The sequence below is a fragment of the Desmodus rotundus genome, chromosome 10 (genome assembly GCF_022682495.2).
Source record: "Desmodus rotundus isolate HL8 chromosome 10, HLdesRot8A.1, whole genome shotgun sequence".
In the NCBI taxonomy this organism is placed as follows: Eukaryota; Metazoa; Chordata; class Mammalia; order Chiroptera; family Phyllostomidae; genus Desmodus; species Desmodus rotundus.
Genome location: NC_071396.1, coordinates 53,492,580 through 53,506,463, shown reverse-complemented (window position 1 = coordinate 53,506,463; position 13,884 = coordinate 53,492,580). Strand labels below are relative to the sequence as shown.

The following is a 13,884-nucleotide window of genomic DNA, read 5'->3' as shown; positions in this document are numbered from 1 at the left end:
ATACACACCCGGTCGTGTCCCATAAGATGGAATGTAATACATGCTAAAAGGGAGAAATAAGCCAAGGCTATGGGAGTTCAGGAAAGTGAGAGCACACTAGAGGCAGAAAGGATTCTTGCAGGTAGTGCCATGTGAGCTGAGGCTAAAGAATGAGGTAGACTTTGGCAGCAGAGGCTGGAGAGGGACCATTCCAGGAAGAGGAAAATGAGCTGTGAAAGGCAAAAAGAGGGAGCAAGAAAGAGGACGTTTGAGGAATGGTCAAGGGGCTATCATGCTTCTACCCAACAAATATTCATGAGTGTCCATTGTGTGCCATGCAGTAGGGATGCAATGGTGATCATGAGGGACACAAGGTGAAGTTGCAAAAGTTGACAGGGTCTAGCCCAGACCAGGCCTCAGAGGCCATATCCAGAGTTTTATCTTAAGAGTGATGGGAAAGCGGCCTTTGAAGGGTTTTTAAACAGGGGAATCATGTGTTGAGATCTGCAGTGTTCCAAGTTCCCCAGCTGCAAAGCAAACATTCTGCAGACTGGAGGAGAGCCAGGGCTCCACCAGCCAGAGCAAGCCAAGGGGAAGCCTTTGCACACAGTCTGGAAAAGAGATGATGACTGTGGACTAGGGGGTACTGATGGAGATGGAGAAAAGCGGGTGGATTCAAGAGATAATCAGGGGTTAAAATCACCAAAACTGTCAGTTCAGGGTAGGAGTCAGTGAGGCAGAAGCCAAATGGGTCAGGAGAATGTGGTCAATGTGGGGATATGAGGCCACACCACCAGTGGCCCAGCAGCCAAGCAATTCTGTACCGGCCGGCAACAGTGGGAGCCCAGTGGTTACTAGAGAGAAGAAAGGTTCGGGAGCCAGGGAATATGGCTGAGGGAAGGCTGCCAGAGAAGCTCCAGGAGCTTTCCATCTTAGAAAGCCATCATCTTAAAAGTACTGTTTTCTTTAAAATGTGCTTTGTAAAATTCCATGGCTATTTTATTTGGACTAGTCTTGATGGCAAGGAAATAACTAGCTCTTCTCATGTGTTCAATAGCTCTTCACTAAGCTAAATCTTATCCTCTAGACTTGGGATGGAGTAAGAAGGAACATTAAAGTATCTATAAGATATAAATTAATGCCAAGTGTTCATGCCAACTTCCTTTTATTTTGGCCCTTTTCTTAAGAACTTCTTTGAGGAAAGCTAGTTACCCACCAGGGCCCATCCCCCTTGGTGCCAAGGCCTAGCAATGATTTTATTTATAACCTCAGGCATTTGTACATGAACCCAATTCACTCTGCTTCCAGATCACTAAGGAAATATGGACACATCCTTCCTGGTTTGCAGGGATGCCCATAAGTACTCAGGAAGGAGAAAACAGCCAAGGTTCTAGGTGCTCAACCCTTGATAATTTACGACAATGGAGTCTAAATACAGAGTGGGGCAAAAGGAGGTTTACAGTGGCTTGTATGGAAAACACAATAATTAATAAGTAATAATATAAAAATACGCTATGTGTTTCACATGCTCACAACTGTAAACCTAACTTTGCCCCACCCTGTATTTCCATAAGGTCTCACTTGTATGACAACTGGGCAATGAAAATAATAAGGAACCAGCAAGAGGCAATGGGACAAAAGTTGAATTTGCCCTCTTCCTTTTGCTCTCACCCTTCACTCCCCAATCTTGGAATGTTAGTATATATTGCACCCACACTGTGATGTATTCATCTCCTATCCCGATCTGGCCTTTTAAATCCATATGTTTTGATCAAGTTACCATGCCATGCAAACATCGTTCAATAGACTGAATGCTCTCTATTAAATGTTATTTTGCCAAGATTACTTGCAGTAGGCACTATGGACTGCCTACTGACACCTCTATTTTTACACTGGCATCCGTGCCTCCCACAAGCAGCCCAGGTCAATGCTGTTTGATATAAAAAATCATGGTGGTACCATTCAGACCAATGAGATGTGATAGGAAGTCTGTTGTAGAACTTGGCAAAGTATCATTATAGGTCTTAAAAAAAAGACTCAAAGAAAAAAATAACACCTTTTCTGTCTCTGGACCACCACTAACATGCAAGGATGCAATGCAACATCTTATGGCCCTGAAAAGATCCAGCCAACACAGAGAGGCTGGCTGTGAGCAGGACCATGGAAATAACCTGAGCACTTCATGAATGGAGAAACTAACCAGCCCTCAGGACAAGAGATTTCCTTATTAATTTATTTTGAAGTGTACTTTCTGTTTCTTGCAGCCCAAAGCATCCTAAATAATACAATACCTCTTTGGAAAAGCAAGAAAAGGACTCTGCCTCTCCAACAATAACCTAGTAACAAAGAAGCAGTTGCTTCAAAAAAGGAGACAGACTAAGATTTATTTCTCAATACATGTTTTGGGAAAGCCAGCTGTGAAAAGGTATTTTTAATAGCCACTCCTGATGTATGGAGAGTCTTTTGAAATCCTCCCACGCAGCATAAACACTGTAATGAAGTTACAGTGAGCCACTATGAATGGTATGTGTGGGGATATACAACATACTTGGAGTCATCATACTATGTAAACACCAGGGAACTACCATGAAATTAGTCTTTATTACTCATCTACTCTTATGTCCTTCTACAATTATAAGACCAGGAAGTATTTTCTCTACATACCCCTGCCTAGACTCCCCCTCCCAAATGATGAAAATGCAAAATTACATGACTGGAAGGGAGCTTAGAAAACTGAGGCTCAAAAGAGGTTGAATGGTTTCTACACGGTCCCACAGATAGCTGGGGACAATTTTCTTTATTAATAAAAATGCTTTATGCTTGATTTAAAACAGTCTTTTGCTGAACACTCACTTTAATGCAAGGTCAAACTGTAAAGACATAGGAAATCAAAACTGGATATTTTTAGTAATTTAATAATTAATTATTAAAAAAATCTCCTTTTTGAACTCACTACTTTGACCTTCTTCCTATTTTTTAATACCTCCTAAATTCCAATCCATTCCTCTCAATACTATTTCTCTCTCGTAGAAAATCCCTGCGTATGGGCCGTTCTCTAGGCCAGTGTTTCTCAAAAGACTGTTTGCATCCTGATGACCTGGGGAAAAACCAGCAATGCAGATTCCCAGGTGAGTCTGCTTTAGTGGACCAGCAGTGGGGCTCAGGAATGTTGATGTAAACAGGTGAGTCCAACTGTGCTTTGCAGCACATGACTACACACTGTATACTGGATTCAGGATCCAAGTAGAAAACATCTAATTGTCAGAGTAGATTTGAGCTGGAACAACAAAAATATGTGCATAGTTGCCTATAATTTTCATGTTCCCTCTGAGGTCTGAAACAAATCCAAGAGCTCTGTGATTTGGACGTACCCTGGTGATCATATTTGCTTGGAGGTTTGAAGTTTTTATCCCTTCCCCCTTAAGGTTTTTTTTCCCCTCTGAATGCATTTCTTCTTGGGATTCAATCTAAAATGTCTTAACTCTCCTTCCACAGATAAATCAATTTTGGAAAGTGTTTGAAAAGAATACTTTAAAAAATAGACAATACAAAATGTCTTCCCTTTGAACCAGACATCTGTGATACACAGGGCAAACACAGTAGGTAAGGAGAGAAGTAAACACTGGGCTTTCCAGCAGAACCAGCCCTGAAACCAAAACTTAGGAAGGAAGCTGAACATTAAGTAAGTGGACCAGAGCAACAATAGTTCAGGCATATCCTAGGGTAAGTCTGACCCTGAGAAAACTGGAATGAAATAGACAAACCAACCCCTTGTCCCAAGTTAACTTTCCCTTGCTGCTTTCTTTTAAAATAGGACAGTGCTGTAAATGAGCATATAGAGTTTAAGTGCAATCTTAGAACTCCCCTGGGTGTCAAAGAATTTTTTCAGACCTAAATAAATACTCCTTACTGGATTCAGCAGTGCTCATTTATACCCATCTTCTCCAAGACACTTTAAAATCTAGAGGCTCCAGGGACCAAGAACACAGCGAACACAGCATGCAGAGCACTGAAGTGTGTGTGCTCTAACATCAGCTCTGACAGACTCACGTTACAGGCACTAGAGCTTGCCTATGTGTAGATTTCTTAATGGTTAAATGGACGAGGAAATGCCATATAACAACCTCATAGAACCTCAAAGAAAATCCATGATAAGCATCAAAGACTGCATAATGCTCCAGAAATGCTATAAAATAAACAAATCTAGCAACAAAATTGGTTAGAAGGCAAAAAGTTAAGATCATAGCTGCAACTTGTATAGTCCAGTTGTACAATTCCTTGAGTTTGGGACAAAGATGGACTGAATTTAATGGGGTTGAGCAAGCAGAGAGTGGAACAAGAGGGAGGAAGTGAACCATCCAACAGGAGATGAACAGACTCAACTGTTCAAAATTGACCTTAAGGGTTGGTTTTTTTTTTTTTTTCTTTAAAGATTCCTAACAATCCTCAGGGTATTTTAAAAATGGTAAGGTTCAGCACTGGCTCTGCTGGATCACCGTTTACTCTTTGTTTCTCAGTGCAATTAAGATCTCATCACAACTGCACAGCTTAAAAAGTCCAACTGCTTTCATCTGGCTCCTAAACCATCTCCGCCAGTTGCTCCCAGCAGGCTTGGAGGGCTTCATAAGATCCACTGACCACAAAGTAGACAGGAACATCCCACACTTGGCTGCACCATGTACCTGCAACTCCCTCTGTTTTGGTGCAGGCCCTTCAAGTGCACAGAGGTTTGCAACTAAGATCTAAATCAGCTTTTGTTTAAAAAATGGCTGACTAAGTTGATGGAATAGGTATCAAACTGTCATCTCAGAGCATCTGGAGTTAGTTTTTAAAGCCCAGTTCCCATTATTTTAAACACACTTCATCAGGATCCTTCAGGGGCATTCTCCTTGCAAAACTGCACATTCTATGCTTTGCTTTGTTTCTGAACATGGATAAATTGGGTTCTCAGACTTAATATCTATGTTGGGAGGGGAGGGTCCCCAAACCAACAAACAATTTTCAGGATACCAGCAAACTATCTGAGACTTCAACTCAATTCTGTTTACCAGCAGATAGCATCAGAGTGCATAGGTTTAGTCCTACAAAACTGCCCCCGCCCCAAAACACACGCGCGCATGTGCACACACAAACTTCAGATGCCAGATGCAAGCCCAGGATGCAAGCCCAGGTTACCTGTGCTTTTGAATGACTGGCCACTGATTGGATGTTCCAACAACCCCCTAAACTCAGAATGCCAACCCCAAATCCAGGCTGTCACTTCTACTTTTGACTCACTGACTGTACGATCAGAAGCACCCAAACACCCTCCTTGGGTTCTATCAGTTTACTAGAAAGTCTCACAGAACTCTGAGGAACATGTTACTTACTAGATCACTAGTCTATTTTATCTTAAAAGGATACAACTCAGGAAGAGCCAGATGAAAGAGATGCATAGGGTGAGGTATAGAGAAGGATTGCAGAGCTTCATGCCTTCTCCAGGGTGCCACTCTCCCAACATCTCCACGTGATCACCAACCCGAAGCTTTCCAACCCCATCCTCTTGGGATTTTAGTCTTCCTTACAGTTGTGACATTGGCCACTGGCAATTGATTCAACTTCAGATGGGAGTTTGCAGGACTGAAAGTTCCAACCCTGTGATCACAGGGTTGGTTTCAAAAGTCACCTCATTAACATAACAAAAGACACCTCTTTACACTGTCAACACTTAGGAAATTCCAAGCGTTCAGGGAGTAGTGAGCCAGGAACTGTGCATGAAGACCAAATATATGTGAAAAATACATTTTGGCCATCTTAATGGCCAAATATATATTTCTTATAAATCACAGTATCACACCCTGGCTGGTATGGCTCAGTGGATTGAGTGCCAGCCTGCGAACCAAAAGGGTCACTGGTTCGATTCCCAGTTGGGGCACATGCCTGGGCACATGGCAGGTAACCACACATTGATGGTTCTCTCCCTCTCTTTCTCCCTCCCTTCCCCTTTCTCTAAAAATAAATAATTAAAATAAAATAAAGCTAAATCACAATTATCTGAATGCAGTTCTGCTACAGCACGGCACGAAAGACATTTGACCAATAATGGAGCAACCCTTGACTGCCTAATTGCTTCTCACCAACAGGTAAATCATTCTTGTTTCTTCATACTGAGATCCAGGGAAATCTTTGTGGTCACATACGTATTTCCTCTCCAAAAGGTAATATCAAGTTCTTGGTATAAATATGAAAACAAACCACCATAATCTCCCTTAGGAAAGTATCAACTTATCCCAAAGAAATTACTTAATGGCATGAATAAGTGTAGGAAAGGTCCAAATTTACATCATTTCAGTGGAATCCAGGGCTTAACAATTTAGGTTAACTGTTAGACTCTGTCCTTTCTTATGCTCCAGTTCCAATCAAGAACATTTCGTCAGTCGATGGCAAGTTAGAACAGACAGACATCCAATAACTGATACAAGGGAAGACAGTAAGACCATTCTGGAAAAGGTCAAGCAACAGTAAACACACAAAAACTCAAAACCATTCCAAGAATATAAATATTCCCACCAGGAAAATCAGGCCCCCACTGAATGCTTTGATGATCTTAAAGGTCAAGTGCATATTATTCCTTTATTCTCTATACTTCTTCAAAGACTTTAATACATGTAACTTTAAAAAATCAATGACACTGTAGATGAAGGGGAGTCTACTAGCCATATTTGACAGGTGAAGAAATTAAGGAATTGAGATGTCAGTGGTTTATCTAGGGCTGGTTAAGTGGATGGTTAAGAACAGAGTCAACTCTGGAACCCAGGCCTCTTTACTTCAAATCTAAGGTCTGTAAACTTACAACATATTCCTGTTCTCCTTTGAATGTCACAAGAACATATAACTCCAGAAAACTCTGCATGGTGACCTGGTATCATAAATAACACACTCCTGTTTGCCCTTGGTCATCACAAGAGTAAAACCCCCCTGAAAACTCTGTCTGGCAGTCAGTCTGGTTGCACGGGGCACTTTCCCAGCCCACTTTGCAAAGACCATCTGGCATTTGCTGCTGTTATCCTCTGCAGTTAACATTTCACACATTTCTTTCCTAAGCCTCCAGCATACCTGATGCAATAGTGGGAGAGGCAAACATAAGCAGAACTGAGACCAGCTTCAGTGCTAAGACAGGAACTTTCTAGGGGTGAGAAAAGGGCCAGCAATCAGTCTTAAACCTACTTAGCCAAGTGGTTCATGAGCAGCTGTAACATCTGCCTGTTTTTCTCTGGGAGCCGATAAACAAGGCTGTGGATTTCAGAGACCCGAGACTCCTGATTCTCCAGCTCTGCAAAAGTAGGAGGGAGGTAACATTTGATCAGTGCCACAGCTAAATCAGTTTCCAAGACAAAATCAAAGGAAAACAAAGGTTGGACACTGACAGACTGAGGATTTCTCAAAGGGTTAAGATCCTGTTCTATGTACTCATGACTAGAATGACTGTATGTACAAGTGCTTTTAGTGGTGCTTTCTGTAACAGAGTTCATTAAAAAAAAAAAAGGCTGTCAAAAAAATCAAGCCAAAATGATGACGTGATGAAATGGAGCCAGTTGACTGAACAGAGCAGGAACAAACTTGGAAGCAGCTGACTCCCTAGAATGACGGCTTCATTTCAAGGAAAGAAGGAACTTCATGCACTCAGCAAGTGATAAACAAATCATACGTGAACAACATTACAAGGGTCTCAAATAGCAAAATGCCTCACGACGGTGTAAAAGAAATCAAAGGCAATGTACAGTTATTCTCAAACCATGCATGACAGCCAGCCTGGTAGAGAAGAAAGAAATGGCACGTAAATATGTGAATCTTTCTGCCAACCTGTAACCTAAATCATGGCCTGTCGTGTACTCTTGGTTGAACTTGGGTAAGTGGCTCCATTTTTCTGGGAAGTAGAAGGATGGTAGTCCATACCTATTTATAGGACTGATGTGAGATTTAATTAGAAAATTGTTGCTATGGGTTTGGAATTTCTCTGGGAAAGAAATCACATAAACACTACCTTCACTCCTAGCTTTCTCCCATGCCTTTCTCCTCCCTGTTTGAAGGGGAAAACTATGAGTTGATACGGCCATCAGAACACTACTTGCTACTCAGTTAGGCCAGTAGTAGCTACCAGGGTAAACAAACCCTGAAGACATAAAGAAAGCAGGGAGAGGCACAGGCTAGGGGTGTAATAGCACTGTGGGGTTTCATGCCAGATTTAAATCTGATAGAGAATCTCACTGCCCCTACAGCAGGCACGCCCCATGTAGACAGATTCCAGCATACTTAGGATAGCTTGCACCTAATCCTTATGTATTTTAATACCAGTAATGTGATGCTAGAGACCTGGATGATATAGCTGAAGAATGATTAGAAGCTGTAAATGAAGTCATGATAGAAAGCAGACTGAGAAGTTATATAAATGGTGTCACATTCAGGGAAACACTTCCAGTGCTCAATTTAGGTAATGTGCAAAGTTTGATTCATTCTGCAAAATGTTACTTAAGGGCTGGGAAAAACCCAAGGAGTTAGAACTCCAGTAATCAAAATTAGAAAGGCAAACTTGCTTTCGTGTCCTCTCCCCACCCCCAAAAACACACTTCGGAAGTTTCTCTCCTGCACTGTAAATTCAGTGTAGTAGCAAGGCCCTCAGCAATCCCGATTTGGTTTCGTTTTTATTCTGTGTTGAACTCATGGGTGTGTGTGGGTAGTTTACACGCAGAATATGAAGTATTAGATAATATTTATTTTGGGATACTGACTATTCTTTGAAATAGAAAAATCTATTCCCTTCCCCTTAAAACTGTGACAAAACAGAAAACTTACTTGCTGCTTTGATGAAACTTCTTTGAAACTGGTACATCATGAGCGGTCCTGGAAGCATTCTGGAATAAAAGGTTATACACTAGTTAGCTTAATAAAAACAATCATATTCTCTCTAAATAGCAGCCTAGAGACTGCCTACTTCCCTGTATTTCTCAGAGACATACAGGGAAACAACAGCAACTCGACTCAGTCCAACTTAGCCTCCCTTTGAAAGGTCCTGAGATTTTACCTGAAATTTTAATTCTCTCTCCTTTTAAGGAAATGGATACAACCGTTTTGTTGTCACAACTAATACAAAAAAGTCTAGCACAAACCAATAGGTTTCCTTTTTAGGCAGTGATTCACCCATCAACAACAGCATTTTTAAATGGCTGAGAAACAGGCAACTAGCTAAACATTTGCAAATACCTGTACTTAAACTCTCACCTTCCCAGCACCTTGTTATTACAATCAGTTCATCTATAAATACTATGAGAGACTTTTTAAAGTGTTTTTGTGGCAAATTCCCCGTGGAATTCTGCTCAAGCATGCCCAAGGGCTAGAACCCCTGACATTAGGCATGAAACAATCAAGTTTTACCTGCTATTTTAGACTTACTGTTTATTAGCAAATCACCATCAACATGTAAAAAGTAGTGCTACATGCAAACCTCTACAGTATGGTTTTGTGTAAACTATAATGGAAGTATTAAGTATATAAATATTTAATGAATATGTTAAACTATAAACTTGAGGTTTTTCTGATAGTCCAAATAATAAGCTTCTCAACAGACTATACATTATTCTTGGCTGAGATTTTATTTTCCTCTCGTCAAATCCCCTAATTAACTTTTAGTCATCACTTGCATTACATCTTCTTCCAGACTTCAAGATCCTTCCATCAACTCTCCAACAGCCAATAAAACTTACATCACCAACTCTTTTTTTGTGACTTTCCTACTTTGCTTTTGAGCCAAGGGAATGGTCACAGAAGCTGTACAAATGCGTAAGCAACCTATGATGATAGTTCTCTTTGCTTAAGACTAGACTAGACCCTCAGCTTCCTGTGTAAAAACTACAGGAAAGAACAATAGGATGCCTACCCTTCAAGTCCAGCACAAATTTCAATCTATTCCCGAATTGACATATAGGCAGCTAGACAGTTACCTACTTTCTTAAAAACTGAGGGAGGTGTAGGGAGGTAGCAGGAATATCATATATATTATTACAGGAAAATAGTCTCTTCCCCAATAAAGTGACATTTTCCAATCTAAGCTGAAGGAGTCTAAAAGGAGTTCCATTAAGTTCTCATTTTTAAGGATCAATGTCAACAATATATTCAATCTGCATTGCACAAATCTATCAAAATACATAGGGTACATAATCATACATTCACAGTAGAATGGGATGGGATTCCTTGTTTTCTTAATAGAGTATTCAGGGATTTCAGGAAATACCGTATCTTAGGTCCTGTTAAAGGTTAACTGTCATAGTAGCTTCTCATAAAGCACAAAGCTTCCTAAATCACTCATGGCACCACTGCACAATGGCAACCCATCAACTATGGATGATTTACAATCGGATTGGCCAGCTGAGCTAACTGCACCCACACATAAGCTGTTTCCACATCTCAAACACCCACCCAACAGGCTCTCTGGAGGCTGAAAATAAAACTGCTTTCTTCCTGACTGCCTGATAACAAGCTGGCACTCTGCCCTGCTGATGGAAAGTCCCTACCTTAGGTAGGTCTTCAAAGCACTAGTGATGGTCTTGATCTCCCATTCCGCACAGATATCCGTTTCTGTTTCAGAAGCTGTTTTGGGATCTAAAATGAAGAAAAGACAATGCATGAGGCAGAGCAGAAAACACAGCTAAAAACTCAAGCACACATAAAGCATTCAGCCTCACTACTAACCAAAGAAATCCAAATTAAAAAAGGACACCTGTTTTTTACCTCTTAAATTAGGAAAATGTTTAAGAATCCAAATGTCTACTGCTAGCAAGAATGCAGTGAAAGTAATCCTCTCATAATCTGCTGGAGGTAGTAGAAATAAATGCAGCAGTTTCGAAAAGCAATTTGGCACTATGTATCAAGAGTCATAAAAATGTTTATGTATACCCTTTAAACTGGTAATCCCACCTTACACAATCTATCCTTAGGAAATAAGATAAGACATGAGAAAAGTTACATACCACCCACATGTTTAACATATACGAGTAGAAAAACATTCAAAAAGAGACAACCTAAATGTCCAATAATACAAAATGATTAACTTAATTATGGTAGATCTACTTAATGGAATGTTGCTTTTATGGGATATCAAGCAATATGGAAAATGTCTAAATTATTAAGCAATTTTAAAATCATGTAGCAAAAAAAGAAAAATCAAGATTTCAAAGTTTATGAGAAATTCACATGAACAAAAGTTGAAAGGAAATACTCTAACATTAAAATAGTGGTTGGGTCAGAGTGGTAGAATTATGGTTTTTATGTTTTCTAAACTATGACTTGACTCTGTTACTTTTATTTATTTTTTTTATAATCAAAAACTGCTGAGAAGTTCTGAATTTCAATAATTTATTTTCTGTTGTATCTCTAAACTTTTTCCTTGTTGAACACCCCAAAATACGGATGTTGAGAGAGCGTTAGCAGTGGGGAAGTCAGAGGTGGGGCATTCACATGAGCTTTACAGGGACTTTTCTCACCTTCACGGCCTTACTCTTATTATCTTGTATCTGCTACATATTTTTATTACTAAGAGTTCTTGGGATTTTTAAATGTCCTTTTATAATAATAGCATCTTGTTCTTGCTGGAAGGATGCAAAATCTTGTCTTATCTAAGGGTATTAATGGTAGTGTTCTTTTCGATGTTTTATGTTTTTTAAAGTTGTTCACTTTTGTGTGTGTTTTAGTTTTTATCTTTTATGTTAAGGTACCTCGGGTATCTGATTACCTGCTCATCTTTTAAGAAAAAGGCAGTAAAAAAACAGAATCAAAGCACTGCGTGCTGGATGGGGTTTTTGACTGTGGGCTCCTGCTTTTTGATCTTTAACCCAAGGATAGAACACTAGTAACACAGGCTGAATCTGAAACAAATGTGTCTCTTTTTTGTTTGGGTTTTCAATTAGATTTGTTTGCATTTAATTGTGGATGTAACCTTTAACTACCTGTAAGTCCCACCACTCCTTTTTGATTTCAGCTATTTTCGAACTTGAAATTCCTACCTAATACTGGGAGAATTACAGTTGTTAGATTTTCTAAAATATGACCTGATTCCATTACTTTTATATATTTTTAAAAATTGCTTTAAACCAATAAATGCAATGAGAGGCACCATAATTATATCAACTTCTGATTGTGTCTTTTGTCTCTTACGTGGACTTTTAAACAAATAAGTGTATTTTAAAATAACTGTGTACTATTTTTAAAAAGATAATTTTTGTAGTCTTCCTGAGCTGCACACAGATAGCTAAGAAAAACAAGTAGATGGTGGGGAATGTGGCCTGCTTCAGAAACCAGGAGAACCCCATCTTCTGCTGGCAAGGTGGCAGGAAGTGGAGACTTTTTAGTGCGCTGGAAGAAAAATCCAGCTTCCTCATACTAAAGACTAGTGATTTGCCTCCTATCTCCCATTCCCTTTCCTTTCTGCACAGCACCTCATTTTCATTTGGGTTGCTGCTACCCTCTCCTCACACCTACTCCAAGTGCTCAGGTGAGGCTCCACCTTTCCAGGGGTGGGGAATGAGATTCAGAACAGACCAATCAAAGCACAGTTTCTCTCTGGATCCCTGGACTGGTTCAGGGTTGGCCCAAGACCTAAGTCAGTTGAATCACAGTGAACTTCATGGCTTTTCTAGCAGATAGCAGAAAGGTTATCTGCTGTTTCCTGCTGAACTTGCACCGGGAAGGTTTTGCAATGGCTCCAAGTGCCAACAGAGAGCCTGAGAGTGAGTGAGTGTGACCAACAAAGCCAGAGATGAGAGAAGCACAAAAAGTGGGTCTTGACAGTGTTATTTGAGCCCTCGTATCTCACCATGCCTTTTCAGTCATGTGAGCCAATAAATGCCCTTTTTCCTTAAGCCACTTGAGGTCAGGTTTTCTGTTTTTGTTTGTTTGTTTTTTATGAGCCAAAGAGATCTAAACAATACAGCGGGCAAGTTGGGACAGGCACTGGACTGTCTCTTTCTGGATAAGAAAAAAGGCACTAGACTGTCTCTCTGGATAAGAAGAAAGGGCCAACACCCTCCAGCTGGAAAGAGGAATGAGTCACAAGTGGGCACTGGGAAAAAACTCACTTGCATCCTAGTAGGAGGAAGCCAAACAGTCATGAATGGCTTAAGGATTTAGGCTTAATCCCCAGGTGAAGGCACGAATCCAGCTGGCACCTACCGCTCTTAGTGTGTTCCCCAGACACATACTGGAACACTAGAGAAGAAAGGGCCCCAGCTCACAAAATACTTGGCTCCTAAAGGCAACATATCTATGTGTTTGCAGGTGACTCTGGGCAATAATGAAGTCTGTCATGTCACATGAAACAAGCAAGAACCCAAAGAGCCTGATTTTATTCCTAGGCTCCACACAACAGTAGACTCCATGAAGTTCTATCACAGCAAATTTCTGAAAAGTGAACAAAGTATCCAAAACCTCGGCAGCTTTAATTCTTTCCTGGCTTTGTCATCTCACATTCCCTTAATGGTTTCTTCCATGTAAGTGTAGGTACCCAAACAGTTTGCTTAGTTTGACTTTTTCCCCTCCCATGACCAAGACACATGGAGAGCTGCCATACTGCATGGTTCCTGGATGCGGGACAAACGTCACTGTACATCTTTCTGAGGAGCAAACCCACTTCTACCCAAGAAGAGTGAACATGACACTAAACAAGCAGCAGTTGGCAGGTCTGGGAGTTGTGAACTGTTCCATGAACCACATTTAGCAAACTAATGATTAGCTTCCACTTATTAGGGCTCTGTAACCACAGGAATATTGTGTAACATTACAGACAGGAGAGTCACATTACAGCCCGGCTAAAGGGCTTTTTATAGCACCGATGAGGCAAAGCTCATAACTTGAACACGTCCATTTTAATTCATTTTA

At 40.5% G+C, this 13,884-nt stretch overlaps 1 protein-coding gene across 9 annotated transcripts in view; it reads right to left on the bottom strand.

Annotated features, from left to right (window-relative positions):
- Positions 1–13,884, bottom strand: part of ARHGAP26 (Rho GTPase activating protein 26) — a 451,541-nt gene that overhangs the window by 153,667 nt on the left and 283,990 nt on the right. For all 9 annotated transcript variants that reach the window (XM_045183872.2, XM_045183873.2, XM_045183874.2 and 6 more), the window contains 3 exons: positions 10,527–10,614; positions 8,812–8,870; positions 7,186–7,291 (listed from right to left, as the gene is read on the bottom strand). In XM_045183872.2, coding sequence (XP_045039807.2) covers positions 7,186–7,291; positions 8,812–8,870; positions 10,527–10,614 — 253 coding nt within the window. The remainder of the gene's footprint in view (positions 1–7,185; positions 7,292–8,811; positions 8,871–10,526; positions 10,615–13,884) is intronic.